This window comes from Phycodurus eques, chromosome 10, assembly GCF_024500275.1.
Source record: "Phycodurus eques isolate BA_2022a chromosome 10, UOR_Pequ_1.1, whole genome shotgun sequence".
NCBI classification, from domain to species: Eukaryota; Metazoa; Chordata; class Actinopteri; order Syngnathiformes; family Syngnathidae; genus Phycodurus; species Phycodurus eques.
The window spans coordinates 611868-631940 of NC_084534.1; the positions used below are offsets into that span (position 1 = coordinate 611868).

Genomic DNA, 20073 nt, shown 5'->3' on the forward strand with positions numbered 1-20073 from the left:
AGTCTCGTTGCCGGGGGGCCGTTCAGCAATGATGCCGGCTTTCGCGAAAGCTCGGACAACAGTCAAAGCAGATACCTTAGCCCGGGCATCCACAATCCATTCACATATGGTGGCGTAACTCGCCTGGCGCTTCCTCCCTGTCTTAGTAAAGGTGTGTTTGCCGTGTCTCATCCGTCGCTCGCAACTTCACTTTGAACACCCTGTTCACACCAATGTCCAGCGGTTGGAGTTCGCTGGCAGTTGCTGCGCCATGGTAGTCCTTCCGCGGATGGCGAGATGGCACCTTTTCATAAAACGAACGCACCAAGACGGACCTCCTTGAAAGTGTTGGATCTTCATGTCTTGTGCTTAAAGTTGTACTTAAAGTCTTGTGTTTAAAGTTTGCTGAACAACATTTGGACAAGCCAGTTAAGTAATGGGAGAACATAGTCTGGTCGGATGAGAGTAAAATTTGACTGTTTGGATGCCGTAATGCACACCACATTTGGTGGCGAAATGGCACTGCACATCCCCCTAAAAACAGCATACAAACAGTAAAGTTCAGAGGTGGGAACATGATGGCGTGGGGTTGCTTTGCATCAAATGGCACTGGTAAACTTCACATTGTTGAAAGAACGATGAATGGGCAAATGTACCGAGACATTCTTGACAAAAATCTGCTGGCATCTACGAGGATGATGAAAACGAAACGAGGGTGGACATTTCAGCAGGATCATGATCCAAAACATACTGCCAAGGAAAATCTCAATTGGTTTCAAAGAAAAAAACTGCGAGAATAACCTGACTTGAATCCAATCGAAAATCGATGGAAAGAACTGAAACTCAAGGTCCATAAAAGAAGCCCACAGAACCTTCAAGATTTGAAGACTGCTTGTGTGGAGGAATGGGCCAAAATCACACCAGAGCAATGCATGCGACTAGTTTTTCCATACAGGAGGCATCTTGAAGCTGTCATTCCAAACAAAGGATTTTGTACAAAGTATCAAATAAATACCAGTTGGCGTGTTCAATACTTTTTCCCTGTGTCATTTCACATTATTACACATAACTTAATTTCTGAGCTTATTTGTTCTACTTTCTTTGTATGTATGGATTACTTGGGTTGTTCCCAAAATCTGGTGACATTTTCATGTCAATAGCACCTTTGGAAATATATTTAATGAGAAAAATGGTGACGTGTTAAATACTTATTTCAGCCACTGTATCTGCATTTATTGTTAATTTACATGTATTTTATTTTTTCTTGGCTGACTCAACATTCGCCATTAGCTTGGAGAAATGGATGCTCATGAAAGCTATCCCCCGTGAGGACGTTCACTGAATAATGTCATGCCAACATTACAACAGTCAAATCGTGGTATTATTTTTTTTCCCTCATCAACAAGATGAGAGAGGACAGAAAAGGGCAGGACAAGATGTGGGAAAATAAACAAGGCAGTGCTACTGACCAGTGGTGCGGTTCGATTCTTTTCAGTGTCTAAACGCCTGTAAGAACCTGTGAGTTGCTATGTTACAACCCCAATTCCAATGAAGTTGGGACGTTGTGTTAAACATCAATAAAAACAGAATGCAATGATTTGCAAATCATGTTCAATCTATATTTAATTGAATACACTACAAAGACAAGATATTTCATGTTCAAACTGATCAACTTTAATGTTTTTAGCAAATAATAATTAATTTAGAATTTTATGGCTGGCACACAAAAACACTGGGACAGGTGGCAAAAAAGACTGAGAAAGTTGAGGAATGCTCATCAAACACCTGTTAGGAACATCCCACAGGTGAACAGGCTCATTGGGAACAGGTGGGGGCCATGATTGCTTCCCTGAATTGCTCAGTCATTCACAAGCAAAGATGGGGCGAGGTTCATCTCTTTGTGAACAAGTGCGGGAGAAAATAGTCCAACAGTTTAAGGACAATGTTCCTCAACGTACAATTGCAAGGAATTTAGGGATTTCATCATCTACGGTCCATAATATCATCAAAAGGTTCAGAGAATCTGGAGAGATCACTGCATGTAAGCGGCAAGGCCGAAAACCAACATTGAATGCCCGTGACCTTTCATCCACCAGGCGGCACTGTATCAAAAACCGACATCAATGTTGCAGAGGATATCGCCACATGGTCTCAGGAACACTTCAGAAAACCAATGTCAGTAAATACAGTTCGTCGCTGCATCTGTAAGTGCAACTTGAAACTCTACTATGCAAAGCAAAAGCCATTTATCAACAACACCCAGAAACGCCGCCGGCTTCTCTGGGCCTGAGCTCATCTCAGATGGACTGATGCAAAGTGGAAAAGTGTTCTGTGGTCCGACGAGTCCACATTTCAAATTGTATTTGGAAATTGTGGATGTCGTGTCCTCCGGGACAAAGAGGAAAAGAACCATCCAGACTGTTATGGACGCAAAGTTCAAAAGCCGGCATCTGTGATGGTATGGGGCTGTGTTAGTGCCAATGGCATGGGTAACTTACACATCTGTGAAGGCACCATTCATGCTGAAAGGTACTTAGAGGTTTTGGAGAAACATATGCTGCCATCCAAGGCAACATATTTTTCATGGACGCCCCTGCTTATTTCACCAAGACAATGCCAAACCACATTTTGCACGTGTTACAACAGCGTGGCTTCGTCGTAAAAGAGTGCGGGTACTGTTTCCCATTGAAAATGTGTGGCGCATTATGAAGCGTAAAATACGACAACGGAGACCCCGGACTGTTGAACAGCTGAAGCTGTACATCGAGCAAGAATGGGAAAGAATTCCACCGACAAAGCTTCAACAATGAGTGTCCTCAGTTCCCAAACGTTTATTGAATGTTGACAAAAGAAAAGGTGATGTAACACAGTGGTAAACATGACCCTGTCCCAGCTTTTTTGGAACCTGCTGCACCCATAAAATTCTAAGGTAAAGATTATTTGCTCAAAACAATCAGGTTTATCAGTTTGAACATTAAATCTCTTGTCTTTGTAGTGTATTCAGTTCAATATAGGTTGAACATGATTTAAAAATCATTGTATTCTGTTTTTATTTAGGTCCCAGAACAAGCAATTAAAGCCCATTGTGTGTCGAACGAGCGTATTAGTGAACGAACACCGAATCACATGCATGTTAGTCAACTGGTATATGGAGTTGCTGAGCCGGCACATTCCGGAAGGATGTCAAAGCATGTCGCGGTCCTATGCGTCACTCCTCCATTCAGAACATTCAGTTCAATTCAGTCCCTCCCCCGCCTGCACGGTTCTGCCTGACGCTTGCTGCTCATTGGTCATTTGCCGAAGTGAGTGACAATGCTGACGGATCCCAAATCACATGGCAGTACGTGAAGTCCTGCAACACTGGACGCTCATTGGTCATTCGCTGAAGATTCAGAAGTGAGTGACAACATTACAGCAGTTCCGTTTCTGCTCCTAACCGACTCGCTCACGGCGGCGGCCAAACTCAATGAACGAGTCATTTCATAAATTGATTCAATTCAGTACGTTCACGAAAAAGATTCTTTCATTTGAACGAAACAACACTAATATTGACATGGTGACTATTCTCATTCATCCAGGACAAATGCAATCCTTTGAGGATGTTTGACCGTGCATCCATAACGTGACTCTCCCATTTCACTACATCCCAAAGTACCTCGATTAGATTAAGATCTGGTAATGGTGGGTGCCGAACACATTATGTTGAAGTAACCAGACTGACCAGACTTCTTTGGGTTTTGCGAACAGTTATCCCACTGCAATTAGCCACCAGAAGACAGTCACATGGTCATCAGCATTTCTTTATACAGCACTGCATTCTTCCAAATGTACTGCCTTTGAAACATTTTGGCATATTAATTAAACATAAACATACACACATGTATGTGTATGTGTGTAACCGAATGTGCTTTTTTTTTTCTTCTCCCTTCTACATTTTTATAAGTCCCAAAAATATATAACAAGTTTATCACTGTACGTATAAATATTTTAAGCAGTCCTGAGACATACACGACGAGTAAAATGTTTGGACACAGTTTCTCAATCACTATTGTACTCACTCACGCCGGGCTGGTCGTGTTGTGTCAATTAGAGTGGAGGTCTGGTGTTGCCGGTCATCTCATCTTGTCAGATGAGGACTTAACATCTGTGTTCCAGGGCAACTGGAAACGTCTCAACACCTTGCAGCACTACAAGGTCAGTTCTTACACACGAATATACACTTCATTTCAACTGAGAATATAATCAAATGTGTGTTAAAGTGATGAAAATTAATACTGACACTAACATTTATTTATTTTTTTGCTGTATTCAGGTCCCAGATGGTGCAACAATAGCTCTGGTCCCTCGGCACACTAAACACATTCACCATGACAACCATGACTACGTGGCTGGAGAGAGTGAGTGCTTTCCTGTGACCACTGTAAATGGGTTTCCCTTCACTAAAATGCAGTTTTTAGTCCAATGTACTGTAAACCTATTGACCTTTCGTGAACAGTAACTCTATTTGTCCCCATACTGAGTTTTTTTTGTTTGTTTTATATATATATATATATATATATATATATATATATATATATATAGAGAGAGAGAGAGAGAGAGAGAGAGAGAGAGAGAGAGAGAGAGAGAGAGAGAGAGAGAGAGAGAGAGACAAACGCATTACGCTAAATGATATCAGGTTGAATACTGACTCGGGAAAGGTGTCAATTCTGGTCTTGTTGAACCTCAGTGCGGCTTTTGATACGGGAGATCATAAAATACTGCTGAACAGGTTGGAAACGTGGGTAGGACTAAATGGAACAGTCCTTCAATGGCTCAGGTCCTACCTGGAGGAAAGGAGTTATTTTGTAACCATTGGAAGTGTTCAATCTCATTGAATGGCAATGACCTATGGGGTCACTCAAGGGTCAGTTCTTGGACCCCTCCTGTTCAGCCTGTATATGGGGTCAAATTCTTCAGAACTTTAATCTTGACTATCATAGCTATGCAGATGACACACAGGTATATCTAGCAGTGTCTCCAGATGACTACAGTTCAATTGAGGTGTGATAAATATCTGGATGAGTCAACATTTTCTTCAATTAAACCACAACAAAACTGAGATAATTGTTTTTGGCAATAAAGAAAAGAGAATTGCTGTTAGTAAATACCAGGAGTCACTCTCTTTAAAAACCAAAGACCAAGTCCGAAACATTGATGTTCTGATAGATTCCGACCTGACTTTCAACAGTCATATCAAATCAATGACTAAAACTGCCTTCAACCATCTGAAGAACATATCCAGAGTGAAGGCTTGCATGTGTCAGGCAAACCAGGAGAAGCTCATCCATGCTTTTATCTCAAGTAGACTTGACTATTGTAATGGTCTACTGACTGGACTCCCTAAAAAGAGCATTAAACCGCTGCAGCTCATTCAGAATGCTGCGGCTCAGGTTCAAAGAGGTCAGAGCAATTACTCCAATTCTAAAGTCTTTACACTGGCTTCCAGTCAGCTTTAGAATATATTTTAAAGTTCTGCTACTGGTCTATAAATCACTGAACGTTTAAGTCCTGAATACATGAATGAAATGGTCATGGAATATAAACCCAGTCGGGCTCTGAGATTGACAGACTCAGGTCAAATAGTGGAGCAGCATTTAGCTATTATGCTGCACGCAAATGGAATAAGTTGCCAACAGAAGTGTACATGTATTGTAGTCCCGGTTAAAAAACATGCTTTTTAGAGCATTTCCACTTTTAAATGATATTTCTTGCACTGTATGCTGTTTTAATTGTATTTTTATTTTTTTAAAAATGTTTCCCCTCTTTGTTTTAAATGTTTATAAGCTGTTTTGTTTCTTTGTTTTTAAATGCTTTTAATCATGTAAAGCACATTGAGTTACCTTGTGTATGAAATCCGAATCAGACAATCAGAATCAATGCGCTATATAAATAAATTTGCTTTGCTTTTTTTTGTGAAGTCGATGGAGCTTCTTCACCATGTACACATGCATTTCCGGTGCATTTTTTCAAAATGAAACAGTCTGTAGGCCAGGGTTGGGTAAAGGTGTTGTTAGATAAGTTTGGAGTGACATTTAGGGGTCTTGGTTTGCAGCATATTTATTTACTGTTTCAACTACAGTATTAATATAAGCTATTATAAACATTTTGAGGGGGTGTCAATCACAGTATTTTTGGATTCATGGTCGGGGTCGGTCCCCAACCCCGCCCCCATCGCTCTCCTTTACTATTCTGTGAAAAAGCAAGTTTTTGAAACCGTTTCACTGTGACAGAAACACCCATGTTGGAGGACGCAGAGGAAGGCGGCATGAGACTCTGGCATCTGGTGAAGGCCAGCGAAGAACCTGAGCTGCCCAAACATCGCAGAGGCAGTCTGAGAGAAAGAGAGAGGGCCAAGGCCATACCAGAGATCTACTTGACCCGCCTGCTTTCCATGAAGGTACACATAGGCTTCTGCACAAATCCTTCAGGGAAATGCATGTGTGCTTAATGGTGTTGGCATGACATTTCTTCATTTAAATAACACGCGATATTAGTTCTTTTAATTGATAAGTGCTTCTAATTTATTCCGCAGCAGTCACCAAATGTGGCTAGAAGATTAAGACAATTCAGCCTTCAAACTTATAAATGTAACCTCTGGTGGTGAGACTGTAGAATAGACCCACAAGGTTTTGGTACATACAGTGGGTACGGAAAGTATTCAGACCCCCTTAAAGTTTTCACTCTTTGTTATATTGCAGCCATTTGCTAAAACCATTCAAGTTCATTTTTCCACATTAATGTACACACAGCACCCCATATTGACAGAAAAAAACGGAATTGTTGACATTTTTGCAAATTTATTCAAAAAGAAAAACTGAAATATCACACAGCCATCAGTATTCAGACCCTTTGCTTAGTATTTAGTGCAAGCACCCTTTTGAGCTAATACAGCCGTGAGTCTTTTTGGCATTGATGCAACACGTTTTTCACACCTGGAGTTGGGGGATCCTCTGCCATTCCTCCTTGCAGATCCTCTCCAGTTCTGTCAGGTTGGATGGTGAACGTTGGTGGACAGCCATTTTCAGGTCTCTCCAGAGATACTCAATTGGGTTTAAGTCAGGGCTCTGTCTGGGCCATTCAAGAACAGTCACAGAGTTGTTCTGAAGCCACTCCTTCGTTATTTTTGTTGTGTACTTAGGGTCACTGTCTTTTTGGAAGGTGAACCTTCGACCCAGTCTGAGATCTTGAGCACTCTGGAGAAGGTTTTCATCCAGGATATCCCTGCACTTGGCCGCATTCATCTTTTCTCCGATTGCAACCAGCCTCCCTGTCCCTGCAGCGGAAAATCACACCCGCAGCATGATGCTGCCGCCACCATGGTTCACTGTTGGGAGTGTATTGGACAGGTGAAGAGCAGTGCCTGGTTTTCTCCACACATACCGCTTAAAATTGAGGCCAAAAACTTCTATCTTGGTATCATCAGACCAGAGAATCTTATTTCTCACCATCTTGGAGTCCTTCAGGTGTTTTTTTTTAGCAAACTCCATGCAGGCTTTCATGTGTCTTGCATTGAGGAGAGGCTTCCGTCGGGCCACTCTGCCATAAAGTCCCGACTGGTGGAGGGCTGAAGTGATGGTTGACTTTCTCGAACTTTCTCCCATCTCCTGACTGACTCAAGCATCTCTTGAGCTCAGCCACAGTGAGCTTTGGGTTCTTCTTTACCTCTCTCACCAAGGCTCTTCTCCCCCGATTGCTCAGTTTGCCCGGACGGCCAGCTCGAGGAAGGGTTCTGGTCGTCCCAAACGGAAATATGGGGTGCTGTGTGTGTGTGTGTGTGTGTACATTAATGAGGAAAAAATTAATTTAAATGATTTTAGCAAATGCCTGCAATATAAAAAAGAGTGAAAACTTTAAGGGGTTCTGAATACTTTCCGTACCCGCTGTATGAAATTATAATCCTGATACTTCCATGCCAAATGGAGCTACGGTGTCCAGATGGCGTATATTTGACTAACAAGTTCTCATCATCTATTATTTGCTCAAGAAAATGAAGCTGGCAGTAATTTCCAATAATATCAATCTGTTTTGGAACAATCGGTAAATAACTAATCGCCCTGGGAATGCGCCTTTTACAACCCCAATTCCAATGAAGTTGGGACGTTGTGTTAGCCATAAGATTCTAAGTTAATAATTATTTGCTAAAAACAATCAAGTTTATCAGTTTGAACATTAAATATCTTGTCTTTGTAGTGTATTCAAATAAATACAGGTTAAACATGATTTGCAAATCATTGTATTCTGTTTTTATTTATGTTTCTTCTTTCGGCTTCGCTGGCCCCGAGCTCATCTCAGATGGACTGATGCAAAGTGGAAAAGCGTTCTGTGGTCTGACGAGTCCACATTTCAAATTGTTTTGGGAAATTGTGAACGTCGTGTCCTCTGGGCCAAAGAGGAAAAGAACCACTGTTATGGACGCAAAGTTCAAAAGCCAGCATCTGTGATGGTATGGGGCTGTGTTAGTGCCAGTGGCATGGGTAATTTACACATCTGTGAAGGCACCATTAATGCTGAAAGGTACATACAGGTTTTGGAGAAACATATGCTGCCATCCAAGCAATGTCTTTTTCATGGACGCCCCTGCTTATTTCAGCAAGACAATGCCAAACCACATTCTGCACGTTACAACAGCGTGACTTCATAGTAAAAGTGTGCGGGTACTAGACTGGCCTGCCTGCAGCCCAGACCTGTCTCCCATTGAAAATGTGTGGCGTATTATGAAGCGTAAAATAAGACAATGGAGACCCCGGACTGTTGAACAGCTGAAGCTGTACATCAAGCAGGACTGGGAATGAATTCCACCGACAAAGCTTCAACAATGAGTGTCCTCAGTTCCCAAACGTTTGTTGAATGTTGTTCAAAGAAAAGGTGATGTAACAGTGGTAAACATGACCCTGTCCCAGCTTTATGGGAATGTGTTGCAGGCATAAAATTCTAAGTTAATTATTATTTGCTAAAAACAATAAAGTTAATCAGTTTGAACATTAAATATCTTATCTTTGTCGTGTATTCAATTAAATATAAGTTGAAAATCATTTTGAAAATCATTGTATTCAGTTTTTATTTATGTTTAACACAACGTCCCAACTTCATTGGAATTGGGGTTGTATATCTAACCTCACTATTTTCACTTATTGTCGAAATAAAATCATCCAGACAAAAATTACACTGCACGGCTTACCGCGCTTCCGCAGAATGAAGAAATAGTATCGAAGAAAAAGGTTTTACAACGCTTCTCAGATATTTTTAGGGTTCAAGATCATATATACATTCGTTCTCAAGCTATGTTCACCGCTTTAAACTGGTTAATATTAAGATAAAATAACAGACGAAGTGGATATTAATAGTATCGATATGTGAAGCAACCAAGAACGTACTAGAATAAGGAAATACTGTATGCTCGCCATTTGTGGCGGGCCAAAACTGGTTGAAAATCAAATAATGAACTATGTCAGAAATTGTTTTGCTGGTGCAAGCAAAAACATGCAATACAATTATTATTTCTCTTTATGGTTTTCAGGGGACCCTGCAGAAATTTGTAGATGATTTGTTTACAGTTATCCTCAGCACCAGCCGACCCGTCCCACTGGCTGTCAAATACTTCTTTGACCTGCTGGATGACCAAGCTGGTCAACACTGTATCTCTGACCCAGAGACTATACACATTTGGAAGACCAACAGGTCCAGTATAGACACATGACCTCAAGAATATATGGCCAGTGCAACTTGTTTTATGCAAATGCATCCTCTGTAACTTTAGTCTCCCACTGCGTTTCTGGATCAACATTGTGAAGAATCCCCAGTTCATCTTTGATGTGCAAGCCTCAGACCATGTGGATGCAGTGCTGTCAGTCATCGCCCAGACCTTCATGGACTCCTGCACCATTGCTGAGCACAAATTGGGACGGGTAAGGGGAGGAAGCATAGTCGCTTTTCCAGGCCAGAAATAATCTCAGTTCATGTCAATGCCTTTTCAAACAGGATTCGCCCATCAACAAACTGTTGTATGCTAGAGATATCCCCCGTTACAAACAGATGGTAGAAAGGTATGACCACATTTTCTTTACAAGTCAAAAAACGCTATTTGGTACAAAGTTTGTTCTTCTGCATCTGAGGCAGCTTTTAACCTCTTTCAACCAACATATCATGATTGCAGATACTATGCTGACATTAGGCAGACTATCTCTGCCAGCGACCAAGAGATGAACTCTGCTCTGGCTGAACTGTCAAGGGTGAGTGTAGCCAAACATTTTACAGAAGTCACTCTCCCCATAGGGACCAATTATATTTGAAATATGTTCCAGAGACAGACCATCACTGTCCAAAACAACAACATACAGCCTATGTTTTAGGTCAAATTGTAACATTCTTGAGTGTTATACAAGTATTCATCCAAGTTAGCCAAAATGTGTACACACCATACCTTCGTTGACCCGCAATAAACGAGGTGATGAGCATGAAGACGTAGGGTTGTTAAGTAAGCCATATTCTCTGATCAGCAGTGTCACACATGCCTGTACCAAACATCAGGCAAAGTCCAGATCAGTAAAATGAAATAAACAAATTTAAAAAACAGGCATTTGCTTTAAAGATTCGACCCAGCTCACTTTCTGGTTTCTATTCATCAGTGCATTGCAATCCGCAATTCAATATGTATTCAGCAAATGCTCTGAATCGATTCATCTCCTGGCCAGTGAGGGGCGCTTTGCGTGTGATTCACGTTGTATGAATGTTTGGAGTCATTTTGGATTCCCCTCTAAATCTGGAACACAGGAAATGGACAAAAGACACTCAAACCACGTTGTGCAACACCAACACGAAAACAGGTCAGAAGTCGCCGTCCCGAAGCTGTACACAGAGAGAAGACAACGGTTTTGGAGTCGTTTAAGTCGGCAGAAAGCGTGACTTTTCATTTTTAACGAGTAGGAATTCTGCAGACGAGAGCCCTGCACGGAAAGCCACACTGGGCCCAGAATAGCAAACGTGTGGACAGGCAATAAATGAATGGGGTTTGACAGAGAAAGAACTGGCAATTGTCACAATGCTGCATACATGCTCCTTAATAAGGTATTACTTAAAAATCCTGCATATAATCATAGTAATCCTAACCCTGATACATTGTTTTAAGTATACAGTGCTGAATAAAAAAGAAATGTCTTTCTAGCCCCAACTCCTCTTTATGATAAATTAGGAAAGTCCTCAGTGATTTGCAAGTGCACTTTAGGAGTCTACAAATGCCATTGAAGCTACCACCGTCATTCCATTAGCATTTCTTTCTTGTATTCAGGACCGAACCGATTGAGTGATTTATAGACCAGTAGCAGAACTTTAAAATCTATTCTAAAGCTGACTGGGAGCCAGTGTGAAGGGAATTGGAGTAATATGTTCTGACCTCTTAGTTCTGGTCAGCACCTGAGCTGCAAGCATTCTGAATGAGCTGCAGCTGTAAACACGCAGCAGCTGCAAACGTACATAGGCTCAGTTAACATTCACAGATAGGCGCCACCACACCCGCCACCCTACTGAGGGTAAGTGATTCAGAAACTGGATGGATGGATTCTTACAACTATTTATGGGATTATGGGACTAACTGACATGAAAGAGTATTTTAACAACTATACAATTGTGTAAATGTGGCCGGGAAAGGTCCACAAGTGACAGGGAGGACCGCAGCCTTGAGAGAATTGTCAAGCAAACGGCGATTCAGAAATCTGGGGGAGCTTCATAAGGAGTGAACTGAGGCTGGTGTAAGCACATCAAGAACCACCACATACAGACGTCTGCATGACATGGGCTACAGCTGTAGAATTCCACGTGTCAAGCCACTCCTGAACCAAAAACAATGTCAGAAGCATCTGCTGGGCTAAGGAGAAAAAGTACTGGTCTGTTGCCCAGTGGTCTTTTTTCAGATGAAAGTAAATTGTGGATTTTATTTGGAAATCAAGGTCCCAGAGTCTGGAGGAAAACTGGAGAAGCACAAAAGTCAATCTGCTAAAGTCCAGTGTGAAGTTTCCCCAGTCAGTAATGGTTTGTGGAGCCATGTCATTTGCTGGTGTTGGGTCCATTGTCTTTTATCAAGTCCACACTCAACGCAGCTGTCTGCCAGGAAATTTTAGAGCACTTCATGCTTCCCGCTGCCGATGAGCTTTTTGGAGACAATGATTTTATTTTCCAGCAGGACTTGGTACCTGCCGACAAAGCCAAAACTACCAATACCTGGTTTAATAGCCATGGAATAACACTACTTGACAAACTCGATGGGGTATTGTCAAGAGGAAGATGAGGGAACAGAAACCCCAAAATGCAGACGATCTGAAGGCCAATATCAAAAAAGCTACAATAACACCTGAACTGTGCCAAAGGCTGATCACTTCCATGCCACGCCGCCTTGATGCTGTAATTAATGCAAAAGGAGGCCCAACAAAGTACTGAGGGCATATTACTTCAATACACTTTTCAAAAGGCCAACATTTCTGTGTTTAAGATCCTTTTTTGTTGGTCACATGAAATGTTCCAATTTTGTGAAATACTGGATTTATTTTTCTGTCTTTCTGCCATAATCATCAAAAACGAAACAAATAAAGACTTGAATATATTTGACATTTTGTGTGGCGAACTAATATAAGTTTCACTTTCTGAAACAAATTATCGAAATAAATGGACTTGCCCTCGATATTCCAATTTTTTGGCAAGTACCAGTTTATCTTCTAAACTAAATCTGAGTGAAGAGGGAGAATAATTGCTTACCTAAATCTAAGGATAGCTAGAGAATAGTTACAAACAAACTGTGAGGGGGCAATGGGCAACAGTTGTCAAGCTTTCAGCTACTCCCTTACACTGTAATCACCTCTTCATAGCCCCTTCTCTCTCCCCCAGACATAGCAAAATGCTTCAACGATGGGACATGTTATTTTTATTGCTGCTTTGTCATGATCTTTGCTCTGCAGTTCCTCTGCGTAGCGTGGGTTGTGCCTTGTGCCTCTTTTTTCCGTCTCTCTCCAGCACTAATCGCCTCCTCACCTGCGCACCTGGTTCCAATCAGCACTCGTCACAGCCTGTACTTAAACCTGCCTGTTCCTGTGTTCCAGCGCCAGAGTATTCTCGCTCCTACACGGTATGACGGCCGACTCCTTGCTCGTGATCGTAAGAATAGATTCCCTGACATACATGCCTGAACTTACTCCCTGTTTTTCCCCCTCCTCCAGTGCCCTCCTGTGTCTCCTGCCACGACGCTCGCTCCAACCGCACTGCCAAGTTCACTCACCTGCTCACGCTCCAGTCTCCCGCACGCTCCCTGCTTCTACGGACCACCATCATGCCTTGGAATTCTGATAAACCCCTTCTAACTGCTTCCTCAGTCTCAGTCTGCTTTTCGGTGCAGTCCAATACCGAGACAGAATACTCTGGCCACTATGGACCCAGCAACTCTGGAAGCATTGAGGGAAGCGCTCATCCACCAACGTGCCCACATCGGCCGACAGGATAAGATTCTTCAGCAATTCATGGACTATATTAACACCTTCACACACAAGTATCCCTCATTTCCGCTCAGATGCACTCCGGCAACCCCCGTCTCACCGAACCCCCTGTGAGTATTCCTTCCAAGCTCGCTGCCTCCATATCTCCCCCTAACCCCCCGCCCCCCCAGCCCTTACAAGGAACCTGACGTTCCCCCTCCCGAACCATTCTCTGGGGATGTAGGTTCCTGTGGCCAGTTTTTATTGAACTGCTCTCTCGTCTTCGACCTGCAGCCTCTGAGTTACTCCACCGATAAAGGTAAAATTGCTTTTGTCATAAATCTCCTGCGCAGATGAGCTCCTAGCTGGTTTGTGGCATAATTCCTCACCGGTGTTAGTCTCCTTCGAACGATTCTCCGCCAAATTGAAGAAAGTTTTTGACCACCCTGTTAAGGGCAGGGAGGCGTCTCGGCAGCTGCTGGCCCTTACGCAAGGCTCCAAATCTGCCGACTCGCGTTTCGGATTCTGGCAGGTGAATGTGGGTGGGATGAGGCGGACCAGATGGGAATTTTTTTTTTTTTTTTCTTCTTTGTTGATAAGAAAGATTCCACTCTCCGTCCCTGCATTGACTTCCGTGTACCCAACAGAATCACTATCAAGAATAAATCCCCACTGCCTCTCGTCAACCTGCGACGCTCAGATCTTCACCAAGCTGGACGTGCGCAACGCCTATCACCTCATCCGCATTAACGAGGGGGATGAGTGGAAAACAGCATTCAATACCCCCCTCGGACATTTCAAATATCTGGTCAAGCCCTTTGGATTAACCAACGCCCCCGCTGTTTTTCAAACATTCATCAATGACGTCCTCCGAGATATGCTTAACACTGCCAGGCTTCCCAGTTAACATGGATATTTGACTTCTAAAGCCGTCAATGGCAGTTAATGTGTTCACCGGTTCGTCTTCGTCTACTTAGACGACATCCTCATTTTCTCCCGCTCACTGGAGGAACATCGACAACATCTCCGCTAAGTACTTCACCGCCTCCTGGAAAACCACCTCTATGTCAAACCCAAAAAGTGTGAATTGCACTCATCACATCACTTTTTGGGATACATTATTGCTGAAGGACAACTACAACCAGACCCATCCAAAATCGAGGCAGTCGTCAACCATACCTTCCACCAGCAAGGAGATGCAACACTTCCTGGGTTTCGCAAACTTCTACCGCAGATTCATCTGGGACTACAGCAAAGTGGCCGTTCCCCTCACTAGCCTTACCTCTAACAACTCCACGTTTCAGTGGACACCTGCTGGTTCCCAAGCCTTCAATGACCTCAAAGAACTGTTCACCAGTGCCCCTATCCTGAAACACCCTGACTCCTCCCTCCAGTTCGTGGTTGAAGTTGATGCCTCGGACACTGGAGCTGGAGTAGTCCTCTCCCAGCGGGACCCAAGACACAGAAACTCCACCCCTGTGCCTTCTTTTCCCGTCGCCTGTAACCCTCCGAACATAACTACGACGTTGGTAATCGTGAGTTGCTGGCAATTGTATGGGCAGAATGGAGGCACTGGTTGGAGGGGTCCGGAACTCCCTTCATTATTTGGACAGACCACAAGAACCTTGCCTCCCTCCACACTGCTCAGCGGGCTGAACCCCCGTCAAGCACGCTATGCACTGTTCCTCAGCCGTTTTAATTTCAGCCTCTCCTTTCATCCGGGGTCTCGCAACACCAAGCCAATTGCCCTCTCTCGCCTCCTTCCAGCTCTGAGGAGCCTGAACCCATCCTTCCCTACTCCTGTTTTGTCGGGACTGCTACCTGGGAGCTTGAACAAGTGGTTAAGGGGCCTCAGAGAGACCAACCAGACCCCAAGACTGGACCTCCTGACTGTCTTTTCGTGCACTAGTCTGCCCGCTCTCAGGTGCTTCAGTAGGGTCACAGCTCCAAACTCATGTGTCATCCCGGAAGCACCCAAGCCCTGGTTGCCCAGCCTGGCGAAAGATACCCGGGAGCTCGTCCCAGCCTACTCCGTCTGTCCACTACGTACCCCTTCCCAAGTTACCTCCTGCTTTCGAGACCACTAACCTTCTTGTCGTTCACGTATTGAAACTCCACGGAATTCCCATAGACATTGTCTCGGACCGAGGTCCTCAGTTCTCCTACCAGGTCTGGAGGGAGTTCTGTAAGGTAGTGGGTGCAGCAGCCAGTCTGTCTTCTGGCTATCAACCACAGTCCAACGGCCAGACAGGACAGACCAGGCAAATAAAAATTGCTCTTCACTGCGTTGCCGCACACAATCCCGCCTCCTGGAGAACCTTTCTCCCGTGGGTTGAATATACCCACAACTCTCTCACCAGCTCCTCCACAGGTATGTCTCCCTTCATGGCATGTTATGGTTTCCAACCGCCTCTGTTTAAGGAGCAGGAGCATCCTGTGGCGGTTCCGTCGGTGAGGGAGCACTTGCGGAGGATTCATACTATTTGGAAGGACGTTAGGGCAACTCTCACTCGTTTGGCCGAAAGAAACAAGCGGTTGGCGGATCTTCATCGCTCCCCTACACCGGAATACAAGATGGTTCAGATAGTGTGTCTCCCCTCCCGAGACCTCCCTCTCCAAACGGAATTACGTAAACTCACACCACGCTTCATTGGGCCTTTTCCTATCACCAAAATCATTAACTCCACATGCGTACAGTTATCAGTCATCGACAACCATCCTGCCTTCACCGTGTCCCGCATCCTTGATGTGCGGCCCCGAGGTCGGGGGGGTTCCAGTTCTTAGTGGACTGGGAGGGTTACGGTCCAGAGGTGCGTGCCTGGATATCCCGTAAACTCATTTTGGATGACGCTCTCATCAAGGATTTTTATGTGGCCCACCATGGGAAGCGTGGAAGGGCGCAAGGGGGCGGGTACTGTCATGATCTGTGCTCTGCAGTTCCTCTGTGAAGCCTGGGTGGTGCCTTGTGCCTCTTTTTTCCCTCTCTTTCCACCACTAATCACCTCTTCGCATGCGCACCTGGTACAAATCAGCACTCGTCACAGCCTGCACTTTAGCCTGCCTGCTCCTGTGTTCCAACTATCCATCCATCCATTGTCTTCCACTTATCTGAGGTCGGGTCGCGGGGGCAGCAGCCTCAGCAGGGAAGAGCCAGACTTCCCTCTCCCCAGCCACTCCTCTAGGTCTTCCGAGGGGATCTCGCGGCGTTCCCAGGCAAGCCGAGAGACGTAGTCTCTTTAGTGTGTCCTAGGTACGATGACCGAGCTTCTCACCCAATCTCTACGGGAGAGCCGGGCACCCTGCGGAGGAAACTCATTTTGGCCGCTTGTATCCGGGATCTTGTTCTTTCGGTCACGACCCACAGCTCGTGACCATAGGTGAGGGAAGGAACATAGATCGACCGGTAAATCGAGAGCTTCGCCTTTCGGCTTAGCTCCTTCTTTACCACAACGGATTGATACAAAGTCCGCATCACTGCAGACGCTGCACCGATCCGCCTGTCGATCTGCCGTTCCATTTTTCCCTCATTCGTGAACAAGACCCCAAGATACTTGAACTCCTCCACTTGGGGCAGGATCTCATCCCCGAACCGGAGAGGGCACTCCAACCTTATCCGACTGAGGACCATGGTCTCAGATTTTGAGGTGCTGATTTTCATCCAAGCCGCTTCGGCTGCAAACCGCTCCAGTGAGAGTTGGAGATCACGGCTTGATGAAGCCAACAGAACCACCTCATCTGCAAAAAGCAGAGATGCAATTCTGAGGCCACCAAACCGGACCCCCTCTAAGCCTCAGCTGCCTGTGTTCCAGCGCCAGAGTATTCTCACTCCTACGCGGTACACCGGCCGACTCTTTGCTCATGATCGTAAGAAAAGATTCCCTGATATCCGTGCCTGAACTTACTCCCTGTTTTTCCTCTTCCTCCGGTGTCCTCTTGTGTCTCCTGCCACGACGCTCGCTTCAACCGCACTGCCAAGTTCACTCACCTGCTCACGCTGCAGTCTCCTGCACGCTCCCTGCTTCTGCGGACCACCATCACGCCTTGGAATTCTTGACCTCGCGCTTCACCCTAATAAACCCCTTCCAACTGCTTCCTCAGTCTCAGTCTGCTTTTGGGTCCAGTCCAATACCGTTTGGTACAAACCGAGACAGCTATGAGGTGACCCATGACCTTTGAAAAAGAACTTTTAGCACAGCCAAGTGTAAAGCCTGAATTTGACAGTCATAAATGTCTATGAATGGACAATATAAAAGAACATCATGAGGATAAAACACTAGGTTAAGAATGAATGTTAACACAAGTTGAGAATTAGTCAAATTACACAACAACCGCACTTTACCTTTTCAATACAGAGCTGTCATCATGTTTACCCTTGTACTATGCGCAAATACGTTATTACGCTGCACATTTTTTTTAAATTAGAATTTCAAACGGGAAATAAACATTAAGTTTACATGCAATTGACCTTTTCAGTGTTTGTACGCAGCTGTCTTTTTTTTTTTTTTTTTTTTTTTTTTTTTTTTTTACTTTTGTACTCCATGACCACATGTAAGTTATGCGCACATTTTTGTTTTCAGATCTTTCAGATCAGAAAAAAACATGATCTAATTACCTTTTCTTTTTTGATTCATGAGAAAAAGGTAGGTAACAAACACCCACCCCTTCACATTTGCTATCATTGAAAAGCTCTTAATGTCCTCTGTAGAGGGCAAACGGAGTTAACTCAGTAGTATGCGGTGGGTCGGAGATATTCAAGTTTACAAATGTCCACGACAGAGGACACATTTGAAATAATATTGTCAAAATGTATTCTTAATTGTTTGTGTATTTCTACTTCTTGCTGAATTGATATCGGAGCATTTAAATCAATGTCAAATTTGATCTGCAACCTAAATAAACAAAACCGAATGAATCTTGAGGTTCTTCACAATGCCCAGGCCTAACATTCATCCTTTGTCATTACCAATATTGTACTGAGCTGTCAAGGGAGCGTTTTGCCTCATCGCATGTATATTTGCAGTTCTATAGTATATCCTACACAATAAAGTAATTCTCCTCTTTGCTATCAATGGTAACCTTTCTGTTGTGGCATCATAAATCCAAAAAATCCAAAACTACTACTGCTATTGATCTGAAATCGCACAGTCTTATGAGATATCTTCAAATTTGGATGAGAAGATTAATATAAGATTTGAGTCTAAGACACAAACTGTCCACTTACAGTATTCAGACCCCCTTAACATTTCCACTCTTTTGTTATATTGCAGCCATTTGCTCAAATCATCGAAGTTATTTTTTCCCCTCAATGTACACAGAGCACCCCACCCATATTGACAGAAAAAAAAATCATTATTGTTGAAATTGTTGTAGATTTATTAAAAAATGAAAAACTGAAATATCACACAGAGATAAGTGATCAGACCTTTTGCTGTGACACTCGCATTTAACTCAGGTGCTGTCCATTTCTTCTGATCGTCCTTCAGATGGTTCAACACTTTCATTGGAGTCCAGCTGTGTTTGATTATACTGATTGGACTTGATGAGGAAAGCCACACACCTGCCTAAATAAGACCTTACGGCTCAGAGTGCATGTCAGAGCAAATGAGAATCGTGAGGGCAAAGGAACTGCCTGAAGAGCTCACAGACAGAATTGTGGCAAGGCACAGATCTGGCCAAGGTTCCAAAAAAATGTCTGCAGCACTTAAGGTTCCTAAGAGCACAGTGGCCTCCAGAATCCCTTCTTAGAGCTGGCCGTCCGGCCAAACTGAGCAATCGGGGGAGAAGAGACTTGGTGAGAGAGAGGTAAAGAAGAACCCAAAGATCACTGTGGCTGAGCTCCAGAAATGCAGTCGGTCGATGGGGGAAAGTTCTAGAAAGTCAACCATCACTGCAACAATCCAGAGTCCTGACTCAGACCCAATTGAGCATCTCTGGAGAGACCTGAAAATGGCTGTCCACCATCGTTCACCATCCAACCTGACAGAACTGGAGAGGATCTGCGAGGAGGAATGGCAGAGGATCCCCAAATCCAGGTGTGAAAAACTTGTTGCATCATTCCCCAAAACACTCCAGGCTGTATTAACTCAAAAGGGTGCGTCTACAGAATACTGAGCAAAGGGTCTGAATACTGAATACTGTGTGATATTTGAGTTTTTCATTTTTAATAAATCTGCGAAAAGGCTCAACACTTCCATTGTTTCTGTCAATATGGGGTGCTGTGTATATATCAATGGGGGGGGGGGGGGGGGGGAAATGAACTTAAATGATTTTAGCAAATGGCTGCAATGAAACAAAGAGTGAAAAATGCAAGGGCGTCTGACTACTTTGCCTACCCACTGTCACTGCAGCTTTTATATTTTGGACTGACGGCTAATATGACTTTTGTTTCAGAACTATTCAGGAGAACTGAACTACTTGGTTGCGCTGCATGAGCTGTACAAGTATATCAATAAATACTACGACCAGGTATGTTAAGTGCTCAACCTACCTGTGTATCTGTGCGTTGTGGAGCCCAGTGAACTTTTGCAAGTGGCTGGGGAAGCAAGATGAATGAGCAGAAAAAAAGAATCAGCGCCATCCTGCTGCATCTGCAGCTGTGTGG

The 20073-nt window shown here is 43.9% G+C and overlaps 1 protein-coding gene across 1 annotated transcript in view; it reads left to right on the plus strand.

The window, feature by feature from the left end:
* plxnb1b (plexin b1b) overlaps positions 1-20073 on the plus strand; it is a 115062-nt gene that overhangs the window by 92630 nt on the left and 2359 nt on the right. Inside the window, 8 exon segments of the mRNA XM_061688818.1 lie at positions 4070-4173; positions 4292-4376; positions 6249-6415; positions 9536-9696; positions 9776-9923; positions 9997-10061; positions 10172-10247; positions 19863-19937. Coding sequence (XP_061544802.1) covers positions 4070-4173; positions 4292-4376; positions 6249-6415; positions 9536-9696; positions 9776-9923; positions 9997-10061; positions 10172-10247; positions 19863-19937 — 881 coding nt within the window.